This window comes from Saccostrea cucullata, unplaced genomic scaffold (assembly GCF_032062105.1).
Source record: "Saccostrea cucullata isolate Sc308-1 unplaced genomic scaffold, CSIRO_AGI_Scuc_v1 ctg15717, whole genome shotgun sequence".
NCBI lineage: Eukaryota > Metazoa > Mollusca > Bivalvia > Ostreida > Ostreidae > Saccostrea > Saccostrea cuccullata.
Window position 1 is genome coordinate 15,387 of NW_026929112.1, and position 15,102 is coordinate 30,488.

General features: G+C 35.1%; 1 protein-coding gene across 2 annotated transcripts; it reads right to left on the minus strand.

Moving 5' to 3' along the window:
* Positions 1–7,314: 7,314 nt before the first annotated feature.
* LOC134279801 (uncharacterized) lies at positions 7,315–14,877 on the minus strand. Of its 2 annotated transcripts, XM_062762217.1 has the most exons (3): positions 14,734–14,877; positions 12,807–13,271; positions 7,315–9,190 (listed from the first exon to the last, which is right to left on the minus strand). In XM_062762217.1, the coding sequence occupies exons 1-3, from the start codon at positions 14,762–14,764 to the stop codon at positions 8,265–8,267; spliced, it is 1,422 nt and encodes a 473-aa protein (XP_062618201.1). In that variant the 5' UTR covers positions 14,765–14,877; the 3' UTR covers positions 7,315–8,264. The 2 variants fall into 2 exon arrangements, with proteins under 2 accessions (XP_062618201.1, XP_062618200.1); XM_062762216.1 differs by lacking the exon at positions 14,734–14,877 and having other exon boundaries at positions 12,807–13,360.
* Positions 14,878–15,102: the final 225 nt, after the last annotated feature.

A 15,102-nucleotide genomic window follows, 5' to 3' on the forward strand; every position in this document is an offset into this window, starting at 1 on the left:
AGAAGGATATGGAGATAACGAACAGTATGCAATATCAAAGTCCATAAAACAATACAAAATAAGAGAAGAGCAAATACGGACCTCCGAAACATCAGAGGTGGGATCAGGTGCCATAGGGAAGTGAGCATCCCCTGCTGACCGGTCACACCCCCCGTGTGCACCTTGTTATGATCGGGAAATAACGGGAGAATCCGTCGTCAATTCAGTGTGTAAATAATGGACTAACAATTAGTATGAAAAAAGGTCAGTCAGCATGTGACTCAATGTTAAATTGTATTTGCTGACAAGGTCATTGTATCGACCATAGAACTTAAGAAATGATTATTTTAAACGAGACTCTTGATATTCTTGTTTCATCAACTTAGTTGTCAATAATTTACCTCGTTTTAGAAATTGTTCATACGTAGAGCATGCTCTTGCATATCGAATTTAGTGATGAGATATATATATATATACCCCGTATGCAGGTGATGAAGATATATTGCTGGATAAGTAAGGGAAGTTGAGGATAGAAAAGTTAAAATCATCACGTTTATCATATAGCTTGGTTGTTAGATTACGATTAACGTCTTTTTCAAATAAAATATCCACGTATGAAACAGATGTGTCAGACCCTGTTGTATCTTTTATCTCTAGCTCACTGGGATATATCGTATCGACGTAGGAATGGAAATTATCATGACTGTTAATTGACAATACGTCGTCGAAATATCTAAATGTCGAGTTGAAGGCCACAGCAGTAATTAAAATAAATTTAAGTACCTAATAAGTACAAAAAAAAATTCAATTTCTTCAAAAGCCTGGATACCTATGATTTAAATTTGTAAAATGTGATTGCCTATCAAATTTGAATCAGAAATTACATGGTACATGTAGGTGTAAAGTATAGTTATATGCATTCCATGAAAATTTTCCGTACATTATAAATATGATAAAGTAAGTTTAAAGAATTATCTTGGGTAAAAAAGACTAAACATTACTTTGAGAATTCAGAGACATTTTTATGAGCATTTTCAATTATGCCTAATTTTCAGAACCTGAGGATCGGAGTACCGTATAATAATAATATAAAAATAAAGTATCTCGCCTTATTTTAGAGATATTGATCTTCTTAGCTTTACAGTTTATAAGTGAAGTTTTCATTTGTCATCTTTATGGGTCCATTATCCTGTCCTTAATGGGATTTTTAGCCATAAATTTTTAAAAAATGTAATTCTTTAAGTTGGTATGTATATTTAAAAAAATATTGCAGAAATGAAAAATGTTGAAAAGTTTAAGATTAACTCATTTTCCCTAAAAATATGAGATGAAGTTTGAAGAATTATCTCGGGTAAATACAAATTTCTTTGAGAATTCAGAGACATTTTTGTGAGTATTTTCACATGTATGTGGAGATTGATTTGACTAATCTTAAATTAAATGGGACGTATTTTTCTTTTTATTCTGTAAAATATTGGCGCAAAACTGTTTTTTTGTACCTACCCAACCTTGTTGATAAATATTGCCCGGCTCCTAATAAGGACAGAAATTAAAAAAGAAAGAATTGTAAATTTATTTGTGCTTTTCAGATGAGAACTGGAATAAATTCCATTACACATCAAACGAAGGAAGATATCATCATTGGCTCCCTAATGACCTAAAGAAATTATTGCCAGAACCCTTACCAGGGGGCGGAGAACTGCCGGAATATTATACAGAATTTGACACATTGGTTCATGTTACAACTTTAGAAAGTGCCAATGGTATTTTGAGAGATGGTTTTAAACCGAAACCAATTGTCGATTATTCAGTTGTCAGCAAAACACGTCCATTATTGGATCCTGAAGGAAATCTTCAAACGAGGCCACATCATCCCGTTTACGATGTCAACGTAATTTGGTATGGACCATATATGAAAAAAAACTCCAAGATCCTGATTCATATATGGAGAAGTATGGGAATGTTGTTTTCAGCATGTATCGTCTAGATGGGTTCGAAGGGATTATACGTAGCGATCTAAAATTCTACTTCATAGAAGTTATAGAGTTTATCACGAGCTCCGCTTGTAGGATATTGGTGTCAACTCGTGATTTTCCATCCTTAAAGAAGTTGGACCCGTTAGAAGTCGGTGGTCCGCTATATGTACAGAAAGAAGGAAATACGTCATAGACTTAAACGTCATGATGAAGACGTAAAAGGAAATACACTTGAAATAATCCAAGAGGAAATGTTAGGTGAACCAGGAAATTTTCGTCATAAAGAACATTTCAAAAATCACTTTGTAACTTTTAAACATTGCCAAATTCCTAAGCAAAATGTCGAAAAATTGGTTGTGCAGAGGCCTTTGGAAGAGAACATGATATCATTTCTGTTGCCAAACATTTTGAAAGTCGCCATAACTATGACCACTGTCAGAAATCAAAACAAAGTTTTTCTTCTATTACCTTTTGATAGTAAAGAAACAGGAAATGAAGAACTTCTAAACGAGCTGAAAAAAGTACACGGAGAAGCAATGATAAGATATGAAGAACTTATTAAGGAGAGCGAGGTAGATACAAAGTCACTCATTGTCAATGCATTCCAAGGCATCTTGCACATGAGTAAAAAAGACATTGTTGACTCGTATCTGGAAATGCTTTTGAGTATTCCAGTTTCACAGCACTCGCAACTAATCGAATGTCTATGGGAAAAAATTGCAGAAATTCTAATGGATCCAATTGCCGAGTAAGAAAGCGTTCTTACAAATATCATAACCGCATCATTCTGGACTCCAGCCTTTGAACCATCTAAACCTCAAACATCTGGGTATTTAAGTCTTGCAAAGTCTAGGAATATATTGGTCCAGTCATGAATTATCTTGTTTAATAACTACAAACTGGAACTTTGCTATGCAAGTGAGAGGCCACACCAGGCGGAAAGACTCGCGCAATCCTCTGTTTTTATTCCAGAAAGATTTATCAGTATTCTTTATTTTTATTATTATGATGATGGACTTTTATCTGGTAATTTACTTCTCCCTCTTTCTCCCTCTTTCTATCAACTGACTTGTGCTCAGGTTATGAGGAATGGCCCTTTTAACCTACATCTGTGTATAAATACAATATACTAATAGAAGACATAACTTGTCTCGATCATCTTGAATGATTTTAACAATCAATCGTTATATATGTGATTAACAAATTTATACATACAATATAACACAAACTTCATAAAAAACTTTATTACAAGTATGATAGGTATTATTCTGTAAATAAAATGATTATCTGAAATCTTAGCTTTTTATATTTAAAACTAGTAATATGCCCAAACCAAATATTTTGGTTAAAGTTTTTTCATAAGTATAGAAATCTTCAAGATCAAGGTCAGAAGGTCAAGGTTATTGATATCCAATGAAAGGTCTTGTCACAAAGAATACATATGTAAATTAAGAAGCCCTAGCCCTAATCATTAAAATTTTATTGCCAAGGGTAATGTTTTTTCATGAGTATAGAAAATCTCTTAGGTCAAGGTCAAAAGGTCATGGTTATTGGTATACAATAAAAGGCCCTGCCACAAAGAATACATATGTGGAGTATGGAAGCCCTAGCCCTAACTGTTTTCAAAGTACATCAGACACAAAGGGTCAAAGTTCTTGGTATCCAATGAATTGTCTTCTTACAAGGATTACAAAGGTGAAGATTGAAAGCTCTTGTCCTTAGCGTTCAAACGTTATGGCCAAGGTTAAGGTTTTTTCATAAGTACGGAAATCTCCAAAGTCAAGGTCAAAAGGTCAAAGTTCTTGGTATGCAATGAAAGGTTTTGCCACCAAAAAATACATATGTGAAGTATAAAATTTAATGTCCTAGTTACTACTGCTCAAAAGATATAACCAAAGCAAAAATTTGGAACCTTTGTGTAAAAGTAGGTCAAACTCCAGGGTCAAGGTCAAAAGGCCAAATTTTGTGGTACCCAAATAAAGGTCTTGTAACAAGGAATACATATGTAAACTATGAAAGTCATAGATTCATTAAATCAAAAGTTATGGGCCTTCACAGGATTTGCTCGTGACAGACCCACTTCAATTTCCATTGAAGTTTATGAACTTGTTATTTATTTCTTCGTTATATTTTAATTCGGTTGAATCGACTTAAGTGACAAAATATTTGCTTAAAACAACTCAAAAGAGAGTGTTGCAGAAACTTGCGATTATTCCCCATATATCGAGAAGATCATTTAAATACTGTGTTATGTCTAATTAAGAAAAAAATAACAAGTTTATGAACTTCAATGGGAATAGAAGTGGGTCGGTCACGTGATCAAATCATGTGAAGGCCGAAGGCTACGTAGAGGACCATGTTTACGGCGAGTACTAGTAGTTCCTGCTTGATATATAGCGAATATTTATACAATGAAGCGCATTGAAGTGGTAAAATATTCTATTTGGATCACAGGCCTTTGGCAAGCTTAAAAAAATTTATGTGTAAAAAAAAAAATAAAATAAAGGTATGGAACTCTTACACTGGGTACCCAATTTCGTAAATAAAATATTTTTTTTATTCTAATGCTCTAACATTCGACTTTCTATCTAAATGAGTTGCGTCAAGCGAAAAGGGACCTTCGTGACCAAATTTTCGAAAATCGGTTTTTTGCCGTTTCTGAAAGAGCTAGTTTTTCTGAATATTTTGATACCAAATATTTTATCATATACCTTCTTAATTCTATTTAAAACTCCAATTGAAAATAATGCAATGCTAACAGGATAACGCTGTAAAACGTTGAATAACGTCACATAACGTCAATGATAATTGGAACGTGCAACGTGACTACTAAATCATCCTTTCGTGAAAGTTAAAAATAATTTTTTTCTCTAGATGTATTTTAAAGTTTTATAAATATAAACGAGAGCATTTCAAAAGTTCTGGCAACTGTTTCAGAAAAAATTAACCGTTTTACGGAAATTATTGAGTTTGGTATCATTGGAAAGATCAGAAAAATATACACATATTGTGACGTCACGTTGTAATTTTTATGACGTAATAACTCCGAAAATGACATCAGAATATAGAATGTTCAGCATACTGACCATAAAAATTACGTAACAAAAGACACGATTTGATCAAATTAAAAATATCAAGACAACTTTTGTTCATTACTCGGATGGAAGCTAACGGACGCAAATGCAAGTTGGTGTAATGTTTACATAGACTACAATCTATCATATGGTGTTCTATTTCGGAGATCTTCTTGTTCTGAAATGGTTTTAGCGAGTGTCAAACTTAGCATGTTTTTATCGAATCTCGCTCAAACTATTGCGTAAAAGAGACCTAACTGTGAGAAAAAGACAAAGTTGACAATCAAAGAAAAATAGGCGATCGTGTTACAAAATTTGATGGCATAAATTCGTCAGGTGTTTTAACCAGATTTGTGGGATCGATGAAGGCTCAAGAGAAGTTAAGTTTAGTATGCCCCATATTTTCTCGTAAAATCTAAAATGGCGGCAACGCAGTTGTAACCCCACCGTACCTCCACATATTCGCAAATTTTAATGCATGGAAAATAAATAAGATTTTACATGTCTGTTTAACTTACATTCATTTTTTGGATTCAAAAGTCAAAAGCAGTAGTGAGTTTTGCAGCACCGAAGTTGAATTAATGTGAAAATTAGGCACAAAAGCAAGTCAGGGACAAGATTTAGTACATTTTATTCGTAAACTGTAATAGTCCTTTTACTCAAAATATACTGGATGAAAACTGCATTAATATACTTCAGTTTAATACAGGACATGTTTTATTTGAAACAATGGAGAGCTATATAAAGACCAAAAATCCAGCCGTATCATATAAATAAAAATCATAAATGAATGTCGATGATAACATAACCGGACATAAACCGTGCTCGTAAACAAACCATACAGTGAATAATGGAATTGCCGATAAACAGTATCATAGTCCAGCTCTACCTCTTTGCAAATTTAAATTTAAAAAAATATTTTTTCAAATAAGCCTTTGGCAGCACTTTTACGATCGTCTCATATGGAAAAAAAAAAACAACTTTTCAGTATGCTAAACATTCTATATTCTGACATCAATGTACATCATACACGCTGTCATCGGTAGAAATTTCCTTAAATTTATTCTCAGCATGTGATTGTAAGCAAAAGTTTCAATTATTTGCTTTTTGTATTTTTGATAGCTCTCTCAGTATGCATAATAAGCACAGTCGGTAATCTTCGGCTTACTCCGCTACACTCAATTCAAAATGGTACACGAGCCATCCGAGAAGCTCCGAGTGATATATGTACGCCATACCCCCCCCCCCCCCAAAAAAAAAATAAAAAGAAAAAAATTAAAGTCAGAAATTATTGATGATTATAGGATAGTATTCACAAAATGTACCAGTTAAAATTAAAATAAATCATAACTTTTCCTTCTTATAGTCAGGATATGATAGGGTGGGTAATTCTCAAAATAAGAATGTCAAAATTTCCTTTATGTCTCTCACTATTTCCTAGATACAAACAGCTCACCGCAGCTTTGTTTTGCTCAGAATTCTATTTCAATTACGACAGGACAAATGTCCGTGAGAATGAAAATGTCATTTATTCAATAGTAAATGACGAAAAAAAAGTTTTACAAACAAGGGGGGAAATCAGCAAAAAACAAAACAAACATTTTGCACGCACATATAAATATATAAATTTTACAAGATATGAACACATACGTTCTGATTTCCCCCATAGAAAATAGGTCACAAAGAAAACTTTAGTTCTGATTAGATACAACATAAACTTTATAAAAAATTACATACGGCTTACAAAAAGCAAAAGATGGCGACAAATACGGCCGATCTTAAAAAAGTGTGACATCAAGAACGAAAACTTGTAAAACAGCAATTATAAATAAAAAATGGTTTCTACATCATAGACAGACTTCGCTATACAAGTACAATGTATATACTTCTAACATATGAAAAATCCATGTCTAAGTAAAAATAATAAAAAATAAAATAGATGGATATGAGAATGGGGAGGTGGTGGGCAATTAAAATCCAAAGGGCTAAAAACGTGTGTCCTCGAATCAATGTTTGGCAATAATAACAAAACCACGTGACTCTTTATTTAATTCTCATTGGATAATGCGCCATCTGCTTGGCTCATATTTCCTGGGGCTCAACACAGGGTTAAATCAACGGGGGTTCCAAAAGGGGGCAACTATTTTTACAGGAAAAGTATCGCCATAAATGCTATTATCTACATAATAGGTGTTTTATGTCTCTCACTATTTCCTAGATACAAACAGCTCACCGCAGCTTTGTTTTGCTCAGAATTCTATTTCAATTACGACAGGACAAATATCTGTGAGAATGAAAATGTCATTTATTCAATAGTAAATGACGAAAAATTAAGTTTTACAAACAAGGGGGGAAATCAGCAAAAAACAAAACAAACATTTTGCACGCACATATAAATATATACATTTTACAAGATATGAACACATACGTTCTGATTTCCCCCATAGAAAATAGGTCACAAAGAAAACTTTAGTTCTGATTAGATACAACATAAACTTTATAAAAAATTACATACGGCTTACAAAAAGCAAAAGATGGCGACAAATACGGCCAAAGATATGATCATCAGATCATATCCCACGCCATCCAAGGTGAGCTGCAATTCATTAACATAATAAACTTTGAGAATAGATAAAGCGAACTGAAATTTGAAAAATGTACTTAATTAATTGGTGAGCCAGCACATTAATGGGAGACCTTTAATTTTTTACAATAGGTTGTTTTAGCAGTTAAACACTGACCTTAAGGAACCAAATTTAAATTGACCATAATAATATTACACGGTAATGTGGTTATAGCAGTTAAACACTGACCAGTAGCATTCAATTTACTTTGACACTGAATATACCGTAGATAACAATGGCTACAGCAGTAAAACACTGACCTGAATATTTTCTTATCATATCATAAAAATCATGACCATTAGAATGATGAATACAGCAGTTAAACACTGCCCTGCGTGGAAAAAAAAACAATAAAAATAAACCGTGGTAGGGATTCATGCATGGTGCAATGTGACACATTTCTAGCAGCAGTAATACACTGTCCTGTACAAGCAAGTTGTGCATATCATTATTTCATACATGTACTAGCTAGTATATTGCTTTTTAGTAAGATAGCAGTAAAACACTGACCTATTATCAAGTATTAGATTGGGTAGTACATGTAACTACGGACAAGGATATCAAACAGAGAAAGCAGGGACTCGAATATAACGCTTCAAAGCATTAGAGTTTCAACGACCCAGTTGCTGTATATAATTCTCGGAGTACCCTTTTTGAGCAGCATAAGTTGCAGCTCCAATTCGGAAACTATGACCTTTGTATAATGCTGGATTCAGACCTGTAAATTTTACTGAGGCTGCAAGTTGCTTGGAAACATAATTATATGAAAGTGGTGTGCCATCTTTAAACTGAAAAAGTGGGCCTGAGCGATGTGAATATTGAGACTGATAAACATATAATGCATTGACAGGACATATTTCTGAATTGGCCGAACTCTCTAAGCAAATTATTATAGGCTCATTCATCTTTTGAGTTTTAAAGTGACGCAAAACTAACTGAACACTGCAGGGCTTTTGCCTTTTGAATTGAAATGTTATATCTTGCACCTGAATGACCTTGTTGTGGGCAGCACCCTGCTTCACAGTCACCTCACCCATCCTAAGGAATGCATGAAAACAGAGTAAGAAAAGGGCTCTTAACATGATATGATGGTCCAAAACAGGGACAGTAATTGGCAGAGCTTTAATAATTTGTTCTAAAATATCTAAAGTAATTGGAAGGCGTGAATCTGCAGTGTGAGACAATTTGTGACAACCTCTTAATATTTTTTTGACAATAAACATTTGTGTAGGGTCAGGTAAACCAAGTAGCTTGTGAACATAGCTTAGTGCTGATATATGAGAAGATATTGTACTTGCACTAAAATGGGAGCCATGGAGATGAGCAATGAAGTTGCAAATATCTGCCACCTGTAATGGTAATGATGTATTAGCTTGAAATGATTGAAGGAGCTGCCATGATCTTCTGTATGCTGCTTGTGTGGAAGATGATAATGATGCCGAGAGTAGAGATTGTGCCTCACTGGTCAAATGTGCAGCAGACAGTCTGGTATGGGTGTTTGATCTTCCATCAGATGTGGTGCCAACTGCCGGGCAGCCTGAAATTGGAACCGGGATAACTTGTCTGCAATGACATTCAACTTGCCCTTGATATGTTTTGCTTTGAAATGTATGTTGTTATAAAGACAAGCAAGAACAAGTCTTCTTACAAGTCTCATAATAGTTTTATCTTTACTTGACTGTTTATTTATGACTTGAACAATAGCCATGTTATCTGTTAGAAAGAGTATTCGTTTGTTCCGCAGTTGACTGCCCCATATTTCTAAAGCCAGTACAATGGGGAATAATTCTTTGATAGCAATTTGAAAGGGATATAATTCATCTGACCATTGTTGAGCAAACCAATGTTCTCCTAGTACAGCCGCAAAACCAATAGACCCTGATGCATCTGTGTATAAACTGATAAATTCAGAAGAATCCCAATTTTCGGCAAGAAAAACTGATTTTCCATTGAAGTGCGATACGAACTGCAACCACATGTTTAAGTCAGCCCTTGTTTCTTTTGTGAGACGTACCCAGTAGTAAGGTTTTGAGATGCCACAAGTAAGGTCAATAAGTCTACGCAAGAAAGCCCTCCCTGGTACAACAACTGAACAAGCAAAATTTAACAAACCTATTAAGGACTGTAATTCTCGTAATTGTACTTTTTTTTTTAAGAAAAGCCACTAAATTTATCACGTATTTTACGCAACTTTCTCATGTGGTAATCTGCATTCCATGGAAATGGAATCAACCTCAATACCATATATGGTCAACCGAGTTGTAGGTGCCATGGTCTTTTCCATGTTAATGGGTATATTGATTTTCTTACATAAGAAGAGGAAACGGGCTAGATCTTCACTACACTTTGAAGCACTAGATGCAATAAAGAAGAAATCATCAAGAATATGAGATATTCCAGAAGCATGATATTTATTATACATTATCCATACCAAGGCCTGACTAAGTTCCTCAAATATTTTGCAAGAACTACTTGCTCCCATCGGGAGACAACGATCATAATAGAATTTCTTATTCCAAGTGAACCCAAGTAAATGATAATCTAGGGGATGTATGGGAACAATGCGGAAAGCATCCTTAATGTCAGACTTTGCCATCAAGGCACCCTCACCAAAAATTTGTACCAATGAAATAATCCTATCTATTGTATCATACTGAACTTCTGAATTCTCCCTAGGAATAAATGAGTTCACAGAGTACCCCTCAGGAAAGGATAAATCGTGGATAATTCTGAATTTCCCTGGATCTGACTTTGGGACAAGACCAAGTGGTGATGAAATAAAATCTGGGAATGGTGGGCCATCAAATGGCCCCGCTATTCTTTGAGATTGTAGACTCTATAGAATATGTTCATCAATGATTGTAGGATGATCCTGTGTAAATTTATGATTTTGCAGGGATGAGTTAGAGGGGGAACCAACACAACCTAATCTAAACCCAGAAGTAAATCCTTCTACTAGATACTGAGATTTTCCCTTGTCATAGCCCTGTAATTCATTTTGAAGGGGTAGTGGTCTTACTGGGGTTGGGAGAGGTGTGGGATTGACTAGATTTTGTCCTATCTTTAACATAGCATTTTGTTCGGGGATGCTTGTATGAACATTCTTGACAAACATGGGCATATCTACATGTGGATGCATTGCATTGCTCTCCTCTGTTGTATGCGAAACACACACGTTGGGTTCGAAAAAGATTCTTTCGTCCCTGAAACTGATTGGTTTGTTTTTGTTGGAATTTAGACCCCATAGCTGCTGCTTTTAACCTAAGCTCATTAATGGGTTGTTCCCAGGGAAGATGAGAGGACTCCCTCAATTTTCGAAAGGTTTCGTCATAGCTTCTCCAAGCTTCATCCACATGCATTCTGCTCATCTCTCTAATAGTATGGCAATACTTAACAAGAGGCCCATGGGCCACATCGCTCACCTGAGAAGCATTGACCATTCTGTCCTTTACCAGATTTCCCCCTTGTTATACATATAATGCATCCCCACCCTACCCCACTGATCATAATTTAGACATTTTGAAATCTACACTACCCCATGATGTGTTCCATGGGCACATATGTTTCAGCTTTTTTGGCCCAGTGGTTTCTGAACAGTTTTTCAAAGATTTTTCCTATATATTTCTATGTAAAACTTTGATTCCCCTATGATGGCCTACAATGATTCCTACAATTTAGAATTTACACTACCCCGGAATGCTTCCACATAAGCTTCACTTATTCTGGCCCAGTGGTTCTTGAGAAGAAGATTTTCAAAGATTTTTCCTATATATTTCTAACTAAAACTTTGATTCCCCATTGTGGCCCTGCCCTTCCCCCGGGGGTCATTATTTGAACAATTTAGAATCTACATTATACCAGGATGCTTCCACATAAGTTTCAGCTTTTCTGGCCCAGTTGATCTTGAGAAGAAGATTTTCAAAGATTTTTCCTATATATTTCTATCTAAAACTTTGATTCCCCATTGTGGCCCCGCCCTTCCCCCGGGGGTCATGATTTGAACAATTTAGAATCTACACTATACCAGGATGCTTCCACATAAGTTTCAGCTTTTCTGGCCCAGTGGTTCTTGAGAAGAAGATTTTCAAAGATTTTTCCTATATATTTCTATATAAAACTTTGATTCCCCATTATGGCCCCGCCCTTCCCCCCGGGGTCATTATTTGGACAATTTAGAATCTACATTATACCAGGATGCTTCCACATAAGTTTCAGCTTTTCTGGCCCAGTGGTACTTGAGAAGAAGATTTTCAAAGATTTTTCCTATATATTTCTATGTAAAATTTTGATTCCCCATTGTGCCCTCGCCCTTCCCCCGGGGGTCATGATGTGAACAATTTAGAATCTACACTATATCAGGATGCTTCCACATAAGTTTCAGCTTTTCTGGCCCAGTGGTTCTTGAGAAGAAGATTTTCAAAGATTTTTCCTATATATTTCTATATAAAACTTCGATTCCCCATTGTGGCCCCGCCATTCCCCCGGGGGTCATGATTTTAACAATTTAGAATCGACACTACCCCAAGATGCTTCCACATAAGATTCAGCTTTACTGGCCCAGTGGTTCTTGAGAAGAAGATTTTTTAATGACCCAACCCTATTTTTGCCTTTTCTTGATTATCTCCCATTGCGAGGGGATATGTCCCTTCATTTTAACAATTTAAATTTTCCTTTACCCAAGGATGCTTTGTACCAAGTTTGGTCAAAATTGGCCCAGTGGTTCTTGAGAAGAAGTCGAAAATGTGAAAAGTTTACAGACGGACAGACAGACGGACAGCTAGACAGACAGACAGACGGACGGACGACGGACAAAATGTGATCAGAAAAGCTCACTTGAGCCTTCGGCTCAGGTGAGCTAAAAAGGTGGCATGCATCATTAGGATTCTTTTGTAAGTAAATGCATGCAAAGGTGAAAAATGCATCCGTCCATTGGTTAATGGTTACGGGAGATTTTTGTTTTTGGGTGTGTTCCACATCAACTTTGCCAGCTTTAATTGTTATGGAAAGAGGGTCTTCAGGTTGGTTAGGGAGCAATGTTTAAAAATCAATAAATTCATTCGACCAAATTTTACTCTAAATTTTTGATGATATGGTTGCCCCTAATGGTATACTATCTTGTATTGTAATGGGGGTAATAGTGCGTGCTGACTCACCTCGCATAAAAATAGCATCTAAAATTGTGTTGACATTGTCCGAGTTTTCAGGCGTTGATTTGGAAGCGTCGGCGAGTTGAGCATTAGAAGTAGGTATGCTGGCCTGGACCGCACCTGAGGAACCACTTTCTTTTGCTGCGTTGGTTGGAGTCTGAGATCCTTCCGGTTTTTGTGTGGCAGTTTGATTGACATTATTTGTTGTGGTGGAGTTCACTGTGTCTTGAGTGACAGCCGAGACTGTGGACTGGGATGCTCTCACTTTGTCCTGTTCCCTCACGATATGCTTTGCCAGTTCCTCATAGTTTATTGCAGAGGACAAGGCATTTAAGGTCATCGGTGGGTCCGCGTCCCTTTCCTGAGCCTCCGACGGAGTACTTCTTACTGTTACGGGTGTTTTCTTTTTAGATCTTGTGGCTTCCGTTGTCGCCTTGCGCTTTACACCTGGATTGCCTCTTGGCATCTTTGCTAAAACAGAAGAACACTTGTTATAGTTTACTTGTATAGATAAATACATTTACTGAAGTGTCATTTAGGTTGTGCAGTTCTTAAATAAAATGTAGTGAACCAAAGTAATATGAATCTATGTTATTCAACCATCTATATATCAGAAACTGCAACTGACCCTTGAAGAAAGACTTTCAAGTAAAACTATCACCATGTTTATTGAAATGATAGATTATAACTAACCTATAACTGAAATACCATATATATATGCCCATATACATATCATTTTAGCCACACTGAAGGACTGGAATTGTACCACAAATAATAACTTTAAATAACATAATAATCTGAAACCTTTAAGTTAAATTAGTATTTTGAATATAATACTGACCAATTATTGAATGAAACAAACTGCTGAAATATTATACTGAATATTTCCAAAGAAAACTGTTGGAACATTATACTGAATGTTCCTGAAACATTATACTGAATGTTTCAAAAGAAAACTGTTGGAACATTATACTGAATGTTCCTGAAACATTATACTGAATGTTTCAAAAGAAAAACTGTTGGAACATTATACTGAATGTTCCTGAAACATTATACTGACTGTTTCAAAAGAAAAACTGTTGGAACATTATACTGAATGTTCCTGAAACATTATACTGAATGTTTCAAAAGAAAAACTGATGGAACATTATACTGAATGTTCCTGAAACATTATACTGAATGTTTCAAAAGAAAAACTGTTGGAACATTATACTGAATGTTCCTGAAACATTATCCAGAATGTTTTCAAATAAAAAATTTTTGAAGCATTATACTGAATGCTTCTAAAGGAAAAACTGTCGAAACATTATATACTTAATATTCCCAAAGAAAACCTGGTAAAACGATAAACAGAATGTATTTTGAAGCAAACTTTGAAACATTATACTCAATGTTCTATCAATATATAAGATTCCCAAGTAAAATGTTGAAACATTATATTAAATGTTTCCCAAGAACAATCTGCTAAAACATCTGAACTGAAATTTAACTACAAGTAGCAACCAACATGTCATACTGGTATTATAATCTATAATAAAACAGAAATAGTTATGTCTGTCACAGCAACTGAAACAACTGTTCTCTACATTTATGACATGTACATTGAATTTAACCATGAAATTGCGTCAAACGATAGGAAAATAAAGAGATAACAAACAGGATGTCTACGAGGAACACTTTGTTTTACTAAATGATGCCCAGTATACTAAATATCATCACTGAACATTGCTGAATGCTTATATCAAACATAAGAAAGATTGCCAAACATTAAACTTTTGTACCCTTTTTTTTTTTTTTTTTTTTTTTTTTTTGAATCCGAATAAATATTGAATGAGACTATCTACAGTCAACCATCATTAATGACTTAGAAATGTACGATCAAATATCCAGACAATGGTACTTAATTCAGTACTGAATCATTAGCTATACTGGCCTAATTTCCTTTGAAGTGATGATGATGGCATTGCGTATACTGCGCAGAAACTTCCTCATTGGCTGATCATTGGACGGTGTGCACTGCAGATGTACTCCATCTGGTCCCAGATATGAGAGGCTATTCCAGAACCCCCGGTGAGGCCAGTAGTGTTTTCTTGAATTATTGGAATGGCATTACTGCATGTATCACATTTGACTTTTCTAATATTTACATGTAATTACATGTAAAATTGTAAAACATGTATTCCAAAATTGACGGATCCATTTTTTAAACATCGGCCATGTAGAAGATATGTAATTTGGTAATTTTTCAGAAAACTTGAAAAAATATTGCTGTTTTCTTTATGATTTATGCTTAATTTTAGTA